At 41.8% G+C, this 20,290-nt stretch overlaps 1 protein-coding gene across 1 annotated transcript in view; it reads left to right on the top strand.

The window, feature by feature from the left end:
* SPON1 (spondin 1) overlaps positions 1 to 20,290 on the top strand; it is a 305,960-nt gene that overhangs the window by 98,179 nt on the left and 187,491 nt on the right. The window contains exon 4 of the mRNA XM_017881549.1: positions 16,054 to 16,127. Within this exon, the coding sequence (XP_017737038.1) occupies positions 16,054 to 16,127 (74 nt within the window). The remainder of the gene's footprint in view (positions 1 to 16,053; positions 16,128 to 20,290) is intronic.

Raw genomic sequence — 20,290 nt, 5'->3', positions numbered from 1 at the left:
GGTTGCAGAGCCAGCACAGCTCATAGTGGAGGAGGGCAGCAAAGGGTCAAATCAAGGATCAGGTCCAAAGGGCCCTCAGGGGGAAAGGCTGTGCCCAGCAAGAAACTGGGCACAAAGTTGGGTCAAGGTAAGCTGTTCAGGATGGAAACTGAATAAGGCAAAGTCAAAATGTAGAAGGTGAAAAAGGTTCTTTTGCATGTGGTCTTGGGCAGGAGGGAATGGGAAACATACTTTCCACCACTGTGGAGCCCCCACCACCCCCTCAGGACTCAATTATTTATTGGACAAACATTTAGTGAGCACCTACTCTATGCCAGGCTTGTGCTAGGATTGGGGGAAGAAAGGAGAGAAAACAAGGCAGAATGACTAGAGGCACTGGCACATGAATATTCATCTGAGAACCTGAAATGCCAAGCTTTCTTTGGAACCAGGCTACATTTTCCATTTTCCCTTTAGCCCCTGGAACAAAGCCAGGAAGTGACAGAGTTACTGGCTGGGGAAGAGTGTGGGAGAGAGGGAAGAGCAAGTTCCCCCTAGCAGCCGCTTCCACTGTCATTTCTAAAACAGGTTTTTACAGAAAAGCCTGGTTATTCCATTATTCCTCCGCAGCCAGGAAAAATCCCCCTTTCCACACCTGCCTGGCAGTACACGTGCTTCTGCTAATTGTGTTGTCAAGAAGGTCCTTGACTGGTTCTAAACATTCTGTTAGGCAAAGATTTCCCCCTTGCAGGTGGGTTTTAGGGTCAGACAGGTCAAGGGTGGAATCCTGGCTCTACACAGTCTGAGCCTGTTTTCCTCCTTGTAAAATGGGAATTGGGAGCAAAGGCACAGGAAGTACCCCTTTACATTTTTAAAAGAAATTTAGGGTTTGCAGAGCACCTTCCACTCTACCCCTCAACTACTCTTGCTAGGTCACATCATATTGTGAGAAATTGAAGCTCAGAGAAGTAATGTGATTTGAATTGGATCACACAGACCCTGAGTATAAACATCAAGATAGAAACCTGGCCTTTGCTTTTAAAATAGAACTGATTTGCTGGGCTTTTGCACATTTTCTTTTGTCATGGTCAAAATCGACTGCCTAATACCAAGGATACCTACATACTATCTAACACCCAGTAGTTTTAGCTGGGAATTTCCTTGCCAAATAGAAGGCAGGAGAGCCCAGTGGAGAAGGGTATGGGTTGTGAACTCAGTCATTGGACTCCTAATGCTGGACTACCTCTTAACAGCTGAACTTAAGCAAAGTACTTGATCCCTCTGTACCTCAGCTTCATTTATTTGCAAAAGGAGTACTACCTACCTCATAGGTGGGAGAATCAAACAAGATCACCAGGGATTCTTGGCCCTGGCTACATATTGGAATCACCTGAGCAGCTTTTCAAACCCACCTATGCTTTGGTCCCACCTCTGGAAATTCTGATCTCATCTGTCGGATGGAATTAGGGCACCCAAATGATTCTAATGAGCAACCGGGGCTGCAAACCTTTGAACTAAATAAAATGTCAGCTACAGAGTGCCTAGCACATAGTAAGCACTCAGTAGATGCTAGTTATCACTGTCATACTGGTTGGTGATAAAGCCAAGGCACATGGGCCAACACTGATCCATTGGTACCAACATCCAGTAGGTCCCAGTTACTGTGCTGTATACTGTGGGTGGGTACAATGGTGGGCAAGAGAGAGTCCCTACCTTATAAGGGTTCCATTAATTCTCTAGATTGGTAGAAAAGGCATAAATGTATGAGAAGTTATAATAAATAGTAACACAAGGTTTAAAGGAGAAGGAAGAAGGAAAGATAACATTTTCCAAGCTCCTACCTCATGCTAGGAACTTTCTACACCAACATAGTTCATTAATGCACATAGGAGCCCCATAAAGTAGGTTTTAAGCCCAATTTGTGGGACAGAAAACTGAGGCTCAGGGAAGAAATTCACCTACACACAAAACAGCTAGATCCACAATCAAATTTGATCTGCCTGACTACAGAGATCTTTCTATTGTACCATGTCTTTAGCACCCTGATTTCATGGTGATTATAAGGACAAGTAATAAGCTGGTAAGAATTAGAATTTAGAAGGTTCAAGTCCTTATGTGTGTATGAGTGTACATATTTATCATCTATCTGTCATTCTATGTATCTATCATTCTATCCAATCATCCATCCATCCATCTATCCAGTCATCTAATTCTGTTATCCATCATCAGTTGTAAAATTAGATTTTCAGCTTAATCAAATATTTTAGTTAATAGGTCAAGCTTTTAAATCACTCTTAATTAATTCTCCATTTTCCTGCATAAAATTAAAATATTAGCATTAAGCCAAACAGTGTATCACTTCCAGTAAATCATGGAGGAATAGTATTGCTGATATTATTCTTTAAACCATGCTAATGGTATCAGACTATTTAATGTAGATTAACTACGAGCCCTAAACAGTAATACAGATAGAGGAAAACAAAATTAACGTGATTAAATACACTTGGAGGCTATTTAGTCAACAGTCAGATTCCAGAGATTTGCAGCTGCAGCTCTGAAAGCTGGTTCTCTGCTCAGCTGTCACTAATTAATGCGATTTTCCTAATAACAGTTTTCTGATAGCAGGCAGACAGCATCAAATCAAAACAACTTCATTTTTATGCTGATGAGGCCTAACCACTACAACAAGAGCCCAACGATGCAACTGGCAGTGTTGCTAACTGCAGGCTTGCATGTGGTCTTCCTCACACACAAGTTGACCATCAGTGCTGGAAGTTTATTGCACAAATACATGGGATGTGGGATAGCTTGGCTAGTTACATCATCACATCAGCCTTGGTAGTATTGGGTCACAGTGGGATATACCACAGTTCTAGGAGAAAAGTGCTCTGGACAATTGTCCATTGCTCTGGACCTACGCCTGTATAAGCGACTCATCTTCTCTTAATTTGACATTTATTTTTCCCAAAAGACAGAATTTAAGCAGGTCAGTTCACATCATTCAAATTCAGAACCCTTACTGGGCAGGGTCAGCAGGAAGGCAACCCCAAAATGGCCAGCATCCAAGTCTAATATGGGGGACTTTGACTCATGCATTGATCCCTAGTGTAATCATTTGCAGTTAATCGTTTCTCCAAAACATGTTACATAAATCATAAACATTTATGGATCAAAAAACTGGTTTACATTTCCTAAGAAGGGTACTACACACATGGAAAGCTAGGATTTACTACCTTTTCTACTGACATTCCAGTACAATAGCATCGCAAACTGGGCCAATCAGTGGCATTTGACCTCTGACCATGAGGGACTTCTGGTCATCTCTAGGGGAGCTTGAATAGAGAAGAATCCAAATTGGCAGGAGAGTGAATTATAGATTTTCAAGACTATCTGTGTCAGCCCAGAGAAACACTGTACATATTGATGCCTTTGGATGGAGAGGCATTAAATACAGTGCAAAATGTTATTACCAAAAGATAGTTGCCAAATATCCTCTGAGGATAAGAATTCTGCTAGTTGACTTTCTTGAAATGCATCTCACTTTGTAGTAGAAACATCCTTCGAATGGAGACATCCAGAAAGCTAGGGAAATGTACATCTTAATCTCATGGCCCAGACTCATCCATTTACAAACAAAGCAGTGACCAGGACAAAGACCCTAGAAAAAGTTTGGGCCCACCACACCACGAGAGTCCAGCTTCAGGGATGTCTGTTGTGCTGCACCATGGAGGTGACAACTATCTGGTTTTGCTCTTGTTCCCTTACAGAGATGAGGAGATAAAGGCTTCCCGGTCCTTCCCTCTTTTTTTTCTCTCTCCTCTGTGACTTCTACCTACCCTGCTTTGTAAAGGTTTTAAGTGTTTTCAAGGGGCACATTCTCTGAAGTTCAACTCCCTCATGTCTCCCAGATGTGCAACATGGAAATGTACATGTTACATTGTCAACTTTAGGATATATATTTTTACTTATATATTGGGTTTTAATTTATTCCTTGCCAACTTGAAAACAATTTGCAGTACCTTGTTTAACACAGAAGCTCCAGAATCATTCCCAAGTCTCCCAGCGTAAACACAAGTGGTTTATCATTAAAATAAAATTTTTTAAAAAACTGTCATTTACCTTCTGCTCTGCATTAAAATGGGATCACATTAATTTCTCTTCCACATTTTTCACTAAGAAAACTAGAGTTCTTGGTTTCCTTCCTTCCCTCCCTTCCTGCCTTCCTTTTTTCTTCCCTTCTCCTGCTCTTCCTTTCTTCCTTCCTTCTTTCCTTCCTGTTTTATAGCTGAAAATACTTGTATGAGAAAGATTAGGAAACAGGACAGATCATGCCTAGATTTTGTAGCTTACATATGGTCTCATGCTGTTGCCCCAGAACTCCCTGAGGGTCCAAGATGGCCGTGACTTACCTCTGATGAGTTTATGCCACATAAGGATGAGGTCAGATGCTATAATAGGGGCACAGACATTGAAAAGAAGAAACGTGGGGTAACTCAATGGATGAGCAAAGTCGAATGCATTGTGCAATCAGCAAGTGTCTTTTTTATAAGAAAGCTCTGTGCTTGGTTTCACCTCCTGCTGCTGGACATACCATCATCCTGCTGATTCCCAACATTGTGAAGGGATTTTGAGTTCAGCCTCTGTGGTTCCTTTTGAGAACAATGGTTGCCATCAGCCAAACTGCCTAGCTTGGTCAAAACACAGAAGGCATAAACAGCCTTTATGCAGTGGGAAATGTTTCATGATTCAGACCAGTCACTGTTTGCTGATCACACAGCACTCTGGGTGGCACTGCTAATACAGAGGAGTTTATGCTTCTTGCCAGATTGTGGACATATGGTAGACACTCAAAATTATGTGTTGAATATAAAAGAGTTGAATTATGGGGAAAGTCAGTGTATTTAAAATGCATCACATCAGCACACCTGCAATGTTTCCTGTATGAAACCTCAGTGCCAAATGTTAGAGGGTCCACAGTGGAGTAACAAGTTTCCTACCCTCAAAAAGCTCGAAATTCAGGCAGAAATGCAAAATATAAACATGCAATAAATCAAGGGATAATACAAGATATTAAATAAAGTTCAAGCAAACATCAACAGCACCCAATGCCTGAATGACAAATGAACAGTAACAACAAACTGTGTTCTAGAAGTCTGGTGGAGGGACAGGTCACTTCTGATGGTCCTGGTCAATGAACTCTGAGGAGGAAGTGAGACAGTGACAGATGATTGGGATCTGATTAGGCAGAGAGGAGGGTAAAAGTGAAGAGGAGACATGTGACACATCCACACAGTAAAGCTGAGTTCAGGTACTTGGGGAGGGGAGTATCAAACCTGAAAGGTCATTTGTACCCCAGTGTTCAGGATTGTGGATGTTTAGCCAAGACTTTGGACTATAACCTGTAAGTTAGAGAGGAGCCTTTGTTCAGAGAGGACATACTGTGTGCCAGACCCTGTGCTGGAGTGTGGTAGGTGGGGGGTGGGATAATTAGGATGTGGTGCTATCGTTGCTAACAATGTGTGAAAGAAAGTGATAAAGAAGAGGTGATGATCAGTCCCCTGGCAGAGCATAGGTAAATGGGATGGGTTGGCAAGGACAGGAGACCATTAGGAGGTTGCTGCAGTAATTAACCAGAAAATCTTTCATTTAATCTCTGTGTGTCCTTCCTTAGGGTAGGGTAGAGGGGAGTCAGGTGGGTACTAGCAGGCATGAAAATCATGGCTTCTACTTTAGAGAGCTGCTCTTATAGAATCTCTCCCCAAAGCAATGCACACGCTTACAATTTTGCATATACTTTCCATACAGTTTTTTCAGGGGTTCAAAGATCCTTTGGAACCCAATCATGGACTATGAGTTCCTAGCTGAGAACAGTAACCCCCTCCCACACCTCCAACCCCACCTAAAGGAGCAAGCATCTCCCAACAGCCAGTTCTACTACTCTATAGGACGCTCCCATTTCCACAGCAGAAAACCTGAGTGAGAGGAAACAGAAAGAAGGGCAGGTGGCCTGCCCTCAAGGATGTTGCTCTGTCACCTGGATTGTTTCCTTATACCTGAGAGGACAGTGCTCTAGCAGCCAGCCCTAGTTTGTAGGAACCCACAGAAGCAGGAGGAGGCTGAAGCCAAGGCAAAGTGGGACGAACTGCAGAGAGTAATGACTTGCATGAACCCAGCCAAGAGGGAGCTTGCAATGTGGCAGCATTTCCTGTTCCTTAGAGGCTGGGGCGATTATGTGATTACACCCACGCCCAGCCGCGGAGCAGCAAGGACTCTGCACAGAACACCGGAGAAACCCAAGAGCAACACTTCACTTTCTATTTCTTGTTTTCCAGCTGAGACAGGTTCTATTTTGGATCAGAGCATAGTCTGGAGAGAAAGCAGTTGAAGTCTTGGGTGCTTGGAATAAAAATTTGACCTTAATCTTTAGGAAACAAGTGTATATCTTAGTTGAAATGTTTTATTAAATGGAATGACATTCATGCCTTTCTGCATATCTACTCTCATATGTTTCAGACCTAATGGTGATTCTTAAGTTTTTTGGGGTCAGGAACCCCTTTGAGAAGCTAATGAAAGCTATGAGTCCTTACTCAGAAAAATGCACTTGTGCACAACAAGCAAAATTTCATCATCCTACAACCTGTATGCAAACCCTATGTTAAGAACCCCAGGTTTGATAAGCCTTGGCCAGATCCTCTGTTAGGACCCAGGAATGCAATGATGAATAAGACACAGTCCCTGGACCCAAGGGGCTCTGAGTTTAAGGAAGTGTTTATAGATGTGAAGAGGTTGGTAGGGAGAGCTGGGTAGGTCACCAACTAGCAAGTGAACTGTAAGAGGCATTAATAATCACCAGCTAAATAATGTCATACAGCCTGCCAGTTGTCCCTTGACTAGTAATACCCCAGGTACCACTAATCAATTGCAAAATGCTAAGTAATGTGCTAAGGCTGATTGAAAAATAAAAGTAATTTTTCAGTAACATCAAACCCCTTGTTCATGTGTTATTAAGAGAAAAGATTTTTTGACTTAATGATGTGTGTGAGCCTTCACCCCAGGCTCAGGGATTAGACAAATATCTCTTTGCAAGAAATACCGTGGATAATTTAAACCAGAGGAAGGAAACCATTAAGGGTCAAAAGACACTGGAAAAAAATTGATAGTTTGGTTTAAAACAATTATAGAAAATGAGAAATAGTCCTGTTAACTAGCTAGAATTACCTGCCTGTCAGAGCTTCCACACCCAGGACTACCTCCTGCAGCCTATTTGTTTCATTCATATGAGCTGAAGAGTTTTCCAACAGCTGACAAATTTCCAGCCAGTGATCCAGCAGGTACCCCTAAGGATTTCTACTCTTTCCTCAGCTTCACCTTACAGGCATGTGAAAGCTTCCTCCAGAGAGGAAAAGAGTATTTCCCTTGCTTGTGTTTTCCTGTGAAATTCCTACTCACAACCCCCACCCCACCTTTCCTTTATAGCCACATCTCTGGGGTGTAATCTTGAAGGCCTGACCCAGCACAGGGACCCTCTGGTTCCCAAATCCAAGGCCTTCGTATAAGGCCTTGTCCACAGCTGTCCTTCTTCTCAGAGTCTCTTCTGGTCAAGAGCATCCCTGCCCCTCACTCCCACCAAAAACCTACAGTCTGGGAGTGATAGCTCATGCCTGTAATCCCAGCACTTTGAGGGGCCTAGCCAAGTGGATCACTTGCCAGGAATTCGAGACCAGCCCGGACAGCATAGCAAGACCCCATCTCTACAAAAAATGTAAAAAGCAGCCAAGCATAGTGGCAGGCACCGGTTGTCCCAGCTACTCAGGAAGCTGAGGCCAGAGGATCACTTGAGTCCAGGAGGTTGAGGCTACAGTAAGCTGTGTTCATGCCACTGCATTCCAGCCTGGGCAACACAGTGAGACTCTGTCTCAAACAAAACAACAACAAAAGACCTTCAACGGCTCCCCAGTGGTGCAACCATGTGGCCTACATATGGGTCCAGACAGAGCCTGGCTCTTCCTTTCTTCTGAACTGCCCTTCCTTTTTCCCACCATGCCTTTTTCCATCAGTTAGGCATGCATTTAAGAGCAGCATTCATTAGAAAACTTGGCTGATGATGGCTTCAACAAATAGAGGTTTATTTTTCCCATACCACAAGAAGCCCCAGGGTAAGTGACTGCTGGTATTCTTTCAGCAGCTAACTGATGTCAGGGCCAGTGTTTCTGTGATTCTTCTTGGCCTTTCTTCATGGTAGCAAAATGGCCGCCTTGTTCCACACATTGTGTTTGTAAGGGAAAGGCCATGGTGGGTCATTTATTTTTCTTGCCTGGAAAGCAAAACTTCCTCAGAAGGGTCTCTTTTAGGTGTGCAGCTCTACTGCAAAGTTCCCGTGCCTGGTTTTGCAGACTTAGTCTCTTCCATCTTGCAAACTTCTCATTATGTTACTGAGGCCACATGTGGGTCACGTGTCCTGCCACCAGCAGCAAGGAAGGCTGGGAAAGCAGGAACAGGACTATCATGACCGGCATGTCTGATATTACCCCAAACAAAATGACAGCTCTGCAAGTGGGGAAGATGGAGGGAATGGATGCTGGGTAGATGCCAGGACTTGCTGTGCAGTGTTTTGATTCAACAGATTACGTCACTCTCCTGTCAGGCTGGCAACTATTTGGTATCAAACAAACAATAGTTTATTCATCTTTGTATCTCTAAGTCCTAACACAGCTTTGTGGCACTTACTCTGTTAGACAAACTCATGAGTAAATGAATGTCTGTCTGGTTTTAATACCTCTTACATCTAAATTAGTTCTTTTAAAACACAATCCAGTTTTATTCTTTTCTTTTTACATCTCTTATATGAAAATCTATTCCTCATTAGTTTTCCATTGGATTTGGGGAGAAAGGTAAGTTTTAAAGTGCTAGAGTAATGGTATTGACCAGGTATATGATAAAGATGAGGTCTGAAGTTGAACAATATGAGAGAAAATGGGATCATGGTAACCTTGTTATCCCTAGGTCAGTCTAAATTTTGAAGAGGAAATAAACTGAGCACTAAAACTAGCTTTCCTTCCATTTTTATTGAAATCAGAACCAGGGCTTTGTAGTGTAACTTTGTGCACTGCAAATCAAGAGCTTGAGAAATCCAGTGACCATACAAGTTTGGGAATGGATTGTAGTCTTGTTGAGAGCCTAACTGACCTCTTAGCCAACTTCTGGAAATAAACAAAGCTGCGCATGGGTGTGCAGCACTGTGTGGAGTTGATAACTCTGATTCAGGTCGAGGTGTCTGCTCAGAGCAGAGAACGTTGTTTCCAAGGACCACGGATGGTGGGCCTGCCAAGGGTCTCTCTTAGTTGTGCAGCTCTACTGCAAAGTTCCTGTCCCTGGTTTTGCAGACTTAGTCTCTAGGACTCCAAGTCCAACTCCTGTGCCATTTTTCCAGGAAGTCACACCTGGTCAATCTCATTTCTACCAACACTTCCCCCAACTCCACCTTTATCCCCACCTCATCCCAGCCAGAAATGGCCACCCTCCGCTGAGTTACCACAGGACTTGTAAATGATTCTTTGATTGGGATTCTATCAGATTCGTGTTGTGAGAGTCATTGGGGTATGTTCTGTCATAGAAAGTGCCAGAGTTTCTTTAGAATGGCATGATCTGGCTTTCATCTAACCTCATTTCACCATTTTGTACCCAGACTCAAGCCCAATGAATTATACCAACATCAATATCATGATTGTACAATTATACTTAAGTTTTGCAAAGCATCACCATTGGGAGAAACCAGGCAGAGTATAATCACTTTATATTCTTTTTTACAACCACATATGAATCTACAATATCTCAGTACAAATTTTAAAAATAATAATAAAAAGTCTTTCTAATCTCCCTGTCTTTTGTGTCAATCCTAGCATGACTATGTCTCCCTCTAGTCATTGGGGTTCGTACCTAGGGAGTCAGTTCACTTACCTCCCTCTATCTCAGTTTTCTCATCTGTAAAATAGGGATAATAGTAATGCCTACCTCTTGGTTGGGGGAATTAAATGAGTTAATATTTGTCAAGCACATAGGAAAGCGCTTAACTGTTAAATAAACAATAAATAAATAAAATATCTTATGCTTAACTTTCTCTTTCTGCCTTAGATCCAATATGTTACTAAGTCCTGATGAATTTTCCTACCATGTGTCTCACAGAGTCTCTATTTCCCATGCACCTCTCTCAATTCAGACCTTCAGAACTGCCATCGTCTCTTCCTCTTGAAGCCTTGCCATTGTGAAGTTACTCGCTTCACCTCTGCCTCCCATGGCTCCTCCATTAACATGTTCCACATTGATTTCCAATTTTCTTTTCCTGTTTCTCTCTTTTCACCCGCTGGAATAGGAGCTGCTTACTGGAAGACATCGTTTCTTATTCCTCTTTGAAGTTTCAGCTCCTAACATAGTGCCTGGCACAAAATGAGTGCTCGACATATGTTTTATGAGTGAATGATAATTAATTAGGAATAATCTCATGGTAGCTACTGGAATTGCTTTTTTGCCATCATGGTAGATGCCCTCTGAATCTATAGCTTTGTGACCCCAAGCAGAGACTGCAGCCTTATCCTGGAACAGTCATGGAGTTCTTGAGAGTCTTGTAGATAGAGTCCTGCAGATAAGTTTTCACTTTTCCTCTCCCATGGGCACACTGTCATGGGCTTCCTGGATACTTGTTAACTCTTGGACATACCTCCATTTCTGGAGACCCACCTAAAACCATATACAAGATTGGTGAGTGTGCATCCTGGCATGCATACAGCCTTTGGATAAATATGCGGCCATCATTCAGTTAGCCCTTGGCATCCTTGTGAAGTAAAATAAGGGAGATGGCCTCAGCATCTGATATTATCGTTGCAATGACTTCAATATTTGATTCCTGGGTCATCCCACAGTTAATTTTTTCATTGGTAGATGGGAATAAATATTGCTGGTTATAAACTGGACCAATCCTATGGAAAACATTACTGAGATCATAGGGAAATTTTATAAAGTATTTCAAGAAATGTTCAGTAATAAGGATTTTACTGGAATTGGGAAGAAGGCTGGCAAAAAGAGTCTAGAGACCACAAACCCAACCTTCATTTTGACAACGTATTGTCTCTGTCAGCAGCAGCTGACCAAGGTAATACTCTCACTACTCCTTCCACAAGCAAAGAAACAGACCTGACATCAATCATAAAAATAACTAGTGTTTATTAAGTACTTATTATGTGCCAGGTACTTTTTGTTAGGAGCTGGTGACTTAGCAGCAATGATAATGACCACCACATACTGGAAATTTACCGTATACAACACATCGCAGTAGGAACTTACATGAATTGTCTCTGCATGGCTGTGACCCATTCCCTGAGGATCCAGGTATATTTTTTAAGTCATTTCATGACCTGATTTCTCCCGAGTACTTCAGTTTCTGAGATCTCTCCCCCCCGGGAGCAGGGATCCCAACCCCTTTTAGCACTAGACAGCAAACCCACAACTTAACAAACTCTAACTTCACCCCAACAGGCAAATTCCCTCAGGAAAAAGAGTGGGAAATGAATAAACCCTCCAAACAGAAAAGGCTGAGCACCTAAGAGATTCAGGATGGCATTTTTGGAAATGTTCACTTCAGGTTGAAAAGAAAACTTTTGAAATGATTAGTGAGTTATTTAGAACCTCAATATTCTAAAGTCTGAGAAGCTAACATACTGAGAAATTTAATTTACATTTCTTTAACATGCTCTCTTACGATAAGAGAGCATTCAGTGTATAAATGCTATGCAACAGTACTGCCAAATTGCAACACAGAATGGGAGAAATTTGTCATTTTGAAATGCTAAGGGAGTTCTTACTAACAGCTTTCTCATCTTGTAAAGCTATTATTTTTCTGAACGATAATATGATTTATAAACCTCAGCTGAGTTTTATAGTTTTGGTGGGAATAGACTCAAAATGCATTTTCTCAGAATATAAAATTCTCTCAGGAGTTGACCAAATGAGGAATAAAAAGAAACTTCTGCAACCAAGTGTTCCAAAGTCTTGGTCTCCGCTAGCACCTCTGTAGGTGAATGTTGGTCTTCCTCAGGGTTCTGGGCTCAGTTTGACTCACTCTCAACTCTGCACACTTTCCCTGGGTGATATCAGCCACTCCAAATCCTTTGACTCTTACCCAGGCCAGCAACTCCCACGTTCACACTCCCATTCCCTCCCAGCTCTCCAGAGTTATAATGCCCTATGTCTAACGACCCACTAGAGTGCCCACTATCACATCCTAAGCCACATTCACCTCAGATTCTCTCCTGTCCCCAAACCCTGTTCCTTCTCCTAGAACATTGGTAGTAGAATGATACTAACATTTGGAGAAATAAGGTGCAAATCTTGGAATCTAGCATAGGAGACCGAAAAGTGAATAGGTAGTAACAGTACTCTTAGGGAGGATAAATGAAATTCATACATAATCTAACTTTTCGGGGGGACGGAGTCTCCCTCTGTCATCCAGGCTGGAGTGCAGTGGCACAATCTCGGTTCACTGCAACCTCCACCTCCTGGGTTCAAGCGATTCTCCTGCCTCAGTCTCCCAAGCAGCATGGGCCACCTCGCCCAGCTAAGTTTTGTATTTTTAGTAGAGATGAGGTTTTACCATGTTAGCCAGGCTGGTCTCAAACTCCTGATCTCAAGTGATCCACCTATTTCAGCCTCCCAAAGTGCTGGGATTACCGGTGTGAGCCACAGCACCTGGACCCATACTCTAACATTTTACTGCAGAATATTGATGTGTTTGTTTATAGAGGTATTAATGGTATATATACAATCTTAACTTTCTGATATCTAAAAATTTCTAAATTCAAAAACACATCCAGACCAAGGGTTTTGGATAAAGAATTTGAGGACCTGTCATATATAAAGCATAAGTTATATAAGGTAATAATGTATATTAAGTGCCTCCTTAGTGCGGGCTCAGAAATGACAACAATTATTAAAAAGAGGAAATGGGTTGCCTTAGACTTTATAAAATATTGAGGAAGTTGAGACATCTTATAGGAAATACATGTTTTCATCTCTAGTTCTCCCAAATTTTATAATCATGTATTTCAAAATTTGAGGGCAATTACTTTTCTATGCACAATCATACTTTTAAATGATAGGCTTTGCCATTGTCCCCCCTATTTACAGTAGCAGGAAGAAGATTGAGAATATTTATTACAGAGGCAAGCAAAGGCAGGCATGGGTGATTCTGGGAGAGGAGGCAGCACAGGCAGAGGTCTGGTCGAATTGAAGAGGTGTTCACACAAGAATAAACATCGAAAGTCCGCAAGACAGGAAGCTTGGCACAAAGTGATGACAGCTGAAGCCGGGACGTGTTTGGGGAAAATTATAAAGACCCTTGAATATTATAAGTTTGTATTTTATCCTGTAGATGACTGATTTTTAAATGTTTTTAACAAGAGAGCTTTATGGAAACAAAACTTGATTTGCATGGGAGCTCTGTCCACTGCAGCTCCCATGCAGTCCAAACCAACTGGTTTTTACTATGTCCCAGTACTCTTTTAAAAGAGCAGATCTGATCATCTCAGTCCTCCGGGCACACTCTCCATCTCATTAAACTTGGAGTGAAATGCCATCTCCCTGCAGGCTCTGGGTAATGTGGCCCTACCCATCTTCCCAGCTCATCTCATACAGGTTGAGTATTCCTTATCTGAAATGATTGGGACCAGAAATGTTTTCGATTTGTGATTTTTTTCAGATTTTAGAATATTTGCATATACACTATGAGGTATCTTGGGATGGGACCCAAGTCTAAACACACAATTCATGCACATTTCAAACATATACATGAATAGGCCCTTATATATATAGCCTGAAAGTAATGTTAAACATTATTCTTAATAATTTTGTGCCTAAAACAAGTTTGTGTTTTACACAAACATTGAGCCATCAGAGAGCAAAGGTGTCACCACCGCAGCCTGCCATGTGGACAATTTGTGGTTGTTTGGTGTCACCATCATTCCTAACCCTAAATGTATGTGTTGCCAATAAATGTTTTAACTGTGACCTGATACATGAGGTCAGGCATGGGATTTTCCACTATAGTGTCATGTCAGCACCCAGAAAGTTTTGGATTTTGGAGCATTTCAGATCTTAGATTTTCAGATTAGGCGTGTATAATCTATACCACCTACCTGACTTTCCACTCGTAGGTCCTCCCATGAGCCCATGTTCCTCCCCTCCTGAAGAACTTTATAAGGGATGCCCTTTCCCTGTCTCCTCCCTTCCACTTGCCTAGTTAGCTCCTAGTTTGCTCTTTCAAACCTCAGCTCTGCCACCCTTTTTGGGGGGAGCCTTTCCCAGCATGGTTAGGACTCCCTATTTTATGCTCTCCTGCACTCTGTGGACTCCCTTGTAACCTTTAATCAAGGTTGTGTTAAATGATCAGCTGCAGGTTTGGTTATTTGATACTTTCTCCTACTGTGCTGTAAACTTTGAGGATGGGTAGTGTGGCCCCATCTGGCTTGTTTATGACAGTGTCCTGGAACCTCCCTCAGGCCCCTAAGCAGAACCCACAACATTTGTTGAAAATACACCAGTGAATATAATGGGAAGACGAATGGGGTAGGAGGCTGTTGTGGTTGAAATTAGGATGGAGCCTTTGGTTGAAGCAGGAATGTGGGGTCTAGGATACTTCCCACTAAGCCTGCCCCTTCCCCTCCACAGGGGTCCTGGAGGCACAGAGTGGAAAACACTCTGAAAAGCACTGTTGGAGATGATGGGATGCTCTGACTAATAAAAGGCTTTGTTATTTGGCTTTGGCCTAGAGAAGACTGTTATTCTCTTGGCCCAAGGAAACTTTCTTTTGCTTCATAGGAATGATCAAAGTAGCTTTGCGTAGACAGGAAGCATATTTCATTCATTTATTTCAACATCTTGTCTTTCTTGGGTAAGGAATGACTGTAAAAGACATCTGCAGGATGGTCAGATTGTATTATTTTGTGCAAGACTAGATGTAGAGTAGACATTTCTTTGGAAAGTCATCCTGGCCTCGGCCCAGACCGTCAGGAAGATTGCCTCCAAACTCTGTGGATCCATGCACACACGGCCCCCTTCCTGGGTCTGGAATCATGTGACACAGTGCAGATCATGTGACTCTAATACTCCTTCAGTGTGGTCAGCTATAATAGAGTCAAGGAATCCCTATATTTGTTAAATAGGGTGAATGGAAGTGAAAATTACCTTTTGACTGAGTAGCATTGCTGAGGAAAATCAATAGAAGTAGCCCAAGATCCTTTCGCATTGTCTCAGTTTTAAATGTTGTAAACTTTCAAATTACTGAAACTCTGGGTTTCAGTATCCAACCCCTTCAAGGCCAGCTGAAAATCAACAACAGAGTGGGTTAAAATAAAAGAAGCATGTCTGTGCAATCCCAAATTAAAGCGAAAATATGTGCTGGCCAAAAGTAAGTCATTTTTCAACCTCAAAGTATTTTTTCCAAATTCTAAGATCCTGCATTTGACATGTTTAAGAGGGAGATATAACAGCTGAAGTTGTCTTTGTTCAGAATGTAGGAGACAGTTTTGTCTAGACTTTCAGGAAAGATATAGAATGACATTTTCAGAACAAATCAAAATATATTTTTAAATTCCTTTTTCCCCTTCACAAAGAGGATCTGACATGTTTCTGTGATTTGAATTTGGTTGCTCTATAAATGGCCTCAATAGTTTAACATGAAAAGTAGATTAAAATGAACCATTGAGAAAAGTTATTAAAATACTATTAGTTCACTCTCTTACCTTCCCAATAACCTTACCACCAAAAACAATTTAGTAACTAATATTGAGTGGAGTGGTTTCTAGGTATGTGTTAATCTCTTGACATACATTTTCCAACTTAGTTCTCACCACAACCCCATAAAGCAGATATTGCTGTTATGTTAATTTTCTCATGAAGAAACGGAGACACAGACAGTTGGGATGACTCACTCAAAGCCACAAAGCCAAGCAGGGACTGTCTGACTGATCCCCCAAACCTGCCTTCCTGCCCTCCTCACCACCATGCTTCTGTCTTCTTTCTCCACAGGGCCAGCATCGTACAAAAACGCATTATTTATTTTCAAGATGAGGGCTCTCTGACCAAGAAACTTTGTGAACAAGGTAAGACCCTGTGGGGCGGGGCAGGGGTGGCGTGGCGGGTAGGCAGAGACATGGAAGGCAGCTCCTCCTGCACAAGCCTCCTGCTGCAGGAATTAAGGCCACTGGGCTTCATGAGTTCCTCTGGGTTCTGCTTCCTCACGTAGCTCCGATTTTTAATCTGACTGTGTGCTGTGGATAATTGGATCCGCCTTAAGCTCTAATTACTCAGCTTGATTCCCTGGGTAGGAGATAATGTACCTTATATTGGTGTCGTCGTCTTATTTTTGTGAAACAGTGATTATTCTGAAGAGGTTCCTTGGAATAATTCACAGGACTTAATTAAGGAATGCACAATTGTGTGCCTTTAAAAAGTCTATAAGGGTTCTTTGAGAAAAAATATCATGAGCAAGATCTTGCGTGGCACCAAGACAATGTGGGAGGATTTTCTCCAGAGAAGACCAGCAGGGGATGGGGATGCCAAGGGAGTGTTGACCTTGTGATATCACCACATTCAAGGATCTAGTCCTTACATTTGCAAACTCATCAACCTCCTCTCCTTAGGTTGAAGGTATTCTAACAAAGCTCATGGAGACTGACTAGACTTGGGGGATAAAGCAGAGGCCTGAGTTTAGATCAGGCCAAGGTTTGAATCTGCCTCTGCCCCTTCTAGCCATGTGACTTAAATAGATAAAATAGTACAGTACCTTCTTGCACATAGTAAATTTATCTATAGAATAGATAGCTCTTGTTATCTATATCTGAAAGCTTATTCATTAATCTGCAAAACAAATTCACCTTAAACATCTGAATGTTTTAAAAGTTATTAGATAGCTAAATAAAATAAAAAATGTTCCACGTTTATACAGCATAACTGTCTCATTTCTATTTATTTTGCAGAATTTTATTTGCATTTAGAGCAATTAGTCTTTTGAGAAGAAATAATCCTCTCCAACTATAGCAAAGTATAAGCTACTAAGAAAAAGAAAAGTTGATAAAGGTCTTCTGGGAAAACAATAATAATAGCTAATATGTTTGGGGTGCTTTGCTACATGCCAAAAACTATTTTAAGCACTTCATATGCATTAATTTTGTAATCTGCACAAAACCCCTATATGGTAAAGATTATTATTATATTTTTATGGATGAGGAACCTGACACAAAAAAATTAAATAGCTTTCTCAGCATCATATCGTCATGGTGGAAGGCAGGGTTTGAAGTCAGGAGCCGGTGCCCTTAACCATTGCTTTCTATCAAAGCAACTTCTTCCCAGTTCAGTAGTTCTTTTCATTGCCTTTGACAGATCAATGCATTGTCCCCCGTGGATGAGCTGAGCAGAAACTAGGTCCCCTGTTTGGGATTGCTTGGAGAACATGGCAATAGCAAAGGAGAGTCGGATACCTTACATGAGGGTCATACCTCCCAGAAGGGCTGAAGAGCTGGAATCTGTAGTCCAGAGAGCCCTGGACAGTTTCCAGATGGGCACCACCACATGTGTCTTCTGAGGCTTTTCTTTTTTGTATTCAACTGCCTGCAGGTTCACTCAGCCTTTCTCTAAACAGGGAGCATCTCCACTTATTAAGCTCTTGGTTCCTCAATGACAATCCCATCCCTGCTGTACCTCCCTGTGATGAGATCCAGGTGCTGTGGTGGACTTGTGGGTGTTTTGGATCACACCTTTACAAGACACCTCTTGTAATGCCTTAAGACAAGGTTTCACATAACATCAGGATTGAGACTTTGGGAAGTGCATGTTAGTTAATGATTGATGTCAGTACATGAGGGTGTCAGTGAAGTATCTCCTAAGAACCCTCAGCTCCTGAAAATAAGGCTGTCCTCCCACAGTCAAACTAACAAAACCACACCACAGTGCCTGTGGGAGAAGACCTAGAGCTGCACAGATGAAAAGCAAAGGCAATCAATACTTTTAAAAAGCAAGAGAAACAGTAGATTACTTCCAATTAAGAACAGAGAAACAAAATATTCAAAAAAGTGACCTATAACAAATATATGCATACACATACTTTATTTTTTATTTTTTAATTTTTTTGAGACAGAGTTTCACTGTGTCGCACAGGCTGAAGTGCAGTGGCACAGTCTCAGCTCACTGCAACCTACCCCTCCCGGGTTCAGGCGATTCTCCTGCCTCAGCCTCCTGAGTAGCTGGGATTACAGGAACGTACCACCATGCCCATTTTTGTAATTTTAGTAGAGATGGGGTTTCATCTCTGCTAAAGATGAAAAGATCTCTGTCTCACAAGTAAGAACTAAATAGAGATTTGCCATGTTGGCCAGGCTGGTCTCGAATTCCTGACCTCAAGTGATCCACTTATCTCTGCCTCCCAAAGTGTGGAATTACAGGCATGAGCTGCTGTGCCCGACCCTGCATACACATGCTTTAATACCATGTCACAAACAATTAAAGAAAAGAGACCAAAAAAAAAGGCAAAATGAAGGGAAACACAGAAAAAAGAGGGAAATGTCAACAGAAAAGGGATAATGAGAAAAGGAAGAAAAAGGGAAGAGGAACAAAGAATTCGGGAAGAGAGTTACAAAGGAAGTCAGTGGATTTAGAGTAGAAATGGAGAGAGAGGGCAGCTCTGGAGATGCTCTATAGCCTGAAATTACCCATGGTTGGCAGGCCCTGCTGTGGTTAGAAGAGGAGTAAGTGGACGATTCTTATCACTGCCCTTTGAAAGCCTGATTCATTTTCAATAGGCTTTTCCTCAGTAGGAAAACAGTATATCTGTTTTATTTTCAAACTTAAAATTTATTTTCAAATGGAAGCTTAAAATGTATTTTTCAAATGGAAGCTTATTTTCCTTTGAAAATCCAAAAGGTTTATTATGCATCCCTTTGAACTCACCTCAGAATTATCTTTAAGCTTACCACCTATATCTGAAAGCCCTTTTGATAAGGCAAAGCTACCAGTTGGCCTTCTTTTGGTTTTTGTAGAGACTATTGCTGCCTCATTTAATAGCCCCCAGTAGTTACAATTGAAACCTCAGCATGTATCTCTGATTTAGAAACCCTAGAGCTATGTAGGAAGGCATTTTTTTTTTTAAGTGCATCTTTCTTCATTTGGAAAAAACAACACAGAAACAATAAAAAAGTTTTCTCTCTTTGCTATCTATGCAGACCTATCCAGATGAGGTCTTTCCTGGAGTAATGTAGTGCAGAGATTAAGGACATGAGTTCTGGACCCAAAAAGACCTGGCCTCCAGTTCTGCCTGCCGTGTTCACTAACCCTGTGACCTTGAACAGGTTACTTAATCTGCCTCAATTTACTGATCTGTAAAATGGGAATAGAAAAAGTACTTACCTCCTAGCATTGTTAGGATTAAATGAGACAATATATGGAAAGAAAACAGCACATGAAAGGACTCAGTATTTTGTAGTTATTGTTATGATGTCTCATGCTTTCATCTCCACCCTAGAACCTAGAATTCACTTCTATCCATCATGGATTTTATATATTTAAACCAAATCAACCCAGTAAATTCCAAAAGGAAGTCTTATAAAATGCTCTTCCTAACACTCACAATGATTTTAACATTCTTTGTTACTACTCTTTGTATAATATTTAAGAATAAATGTCCAACTGCAAAGAAAAAAAACCATTTATGTTAATACTACTAGAGGAAGTGAAAAAAAGCAACTGAAGCAAGTTACATCTGTAGTCATTGTTTTCATCTTGCAGGAAGCAGAACAGACTAAAAGCAACAATGTGCAGCTAGAGATGTGGGTTTGACAATCAGAGATACTGAATTTATTCATGTAATCTCTCTTTCCCCACTTATCAGCTATTCACAGCTAAAAATGAGGGCCAAGAGGGAATCAAGTTTTTCCTGGCTGCTTCTATACCCAGAAGTACAGTAAACCTGAGCTTATGAACACATTTCCACCTCCCACCCCTCCCAGTGAAGTCTCTGAAAGCATGATAAGAAGTGACGTGAGGCCAGGCGCGGTGGCTCAAGCCTGTAATCCCAGCACTTTGGGAGGCCGAGACAGGCGGATCACGAGGTCAGGAGATCGAGACCATCCTGGCTAACACGGTGAAACCCCGTCTCTACTAAAAAATACAAAAAACTAGCCGGGCGAGGTGGCGGGCGCCTGTAGTCCCAGCTACTCGGGAGGCTGAGGCGGGAGAATGGCGTGAACCCGGGAGGCGGAGCTTGCAGTGAGCT

Source organism: Rhinopithecus bieti, unplaced genomic scaffold (genome assembly GCF_001698545.2).
Source record: "Rhinopithecus bieti isolate Rb0 unplaced genomic scaffold, ASM169854v2 scaffold_11944, whole genome shotgun sequence".
Taxonomy (NCBI): Eukaryota; Metazoa; Chordata; class Mammalia; order Primates; family Cercopithecidae; genus Rhinopithecus; species Rhinopithecus bieti.
Note: the sequence above shows the minus strand (reverse complement) of the source record. Positions and strands in the feature narration are given on the sequence as shown.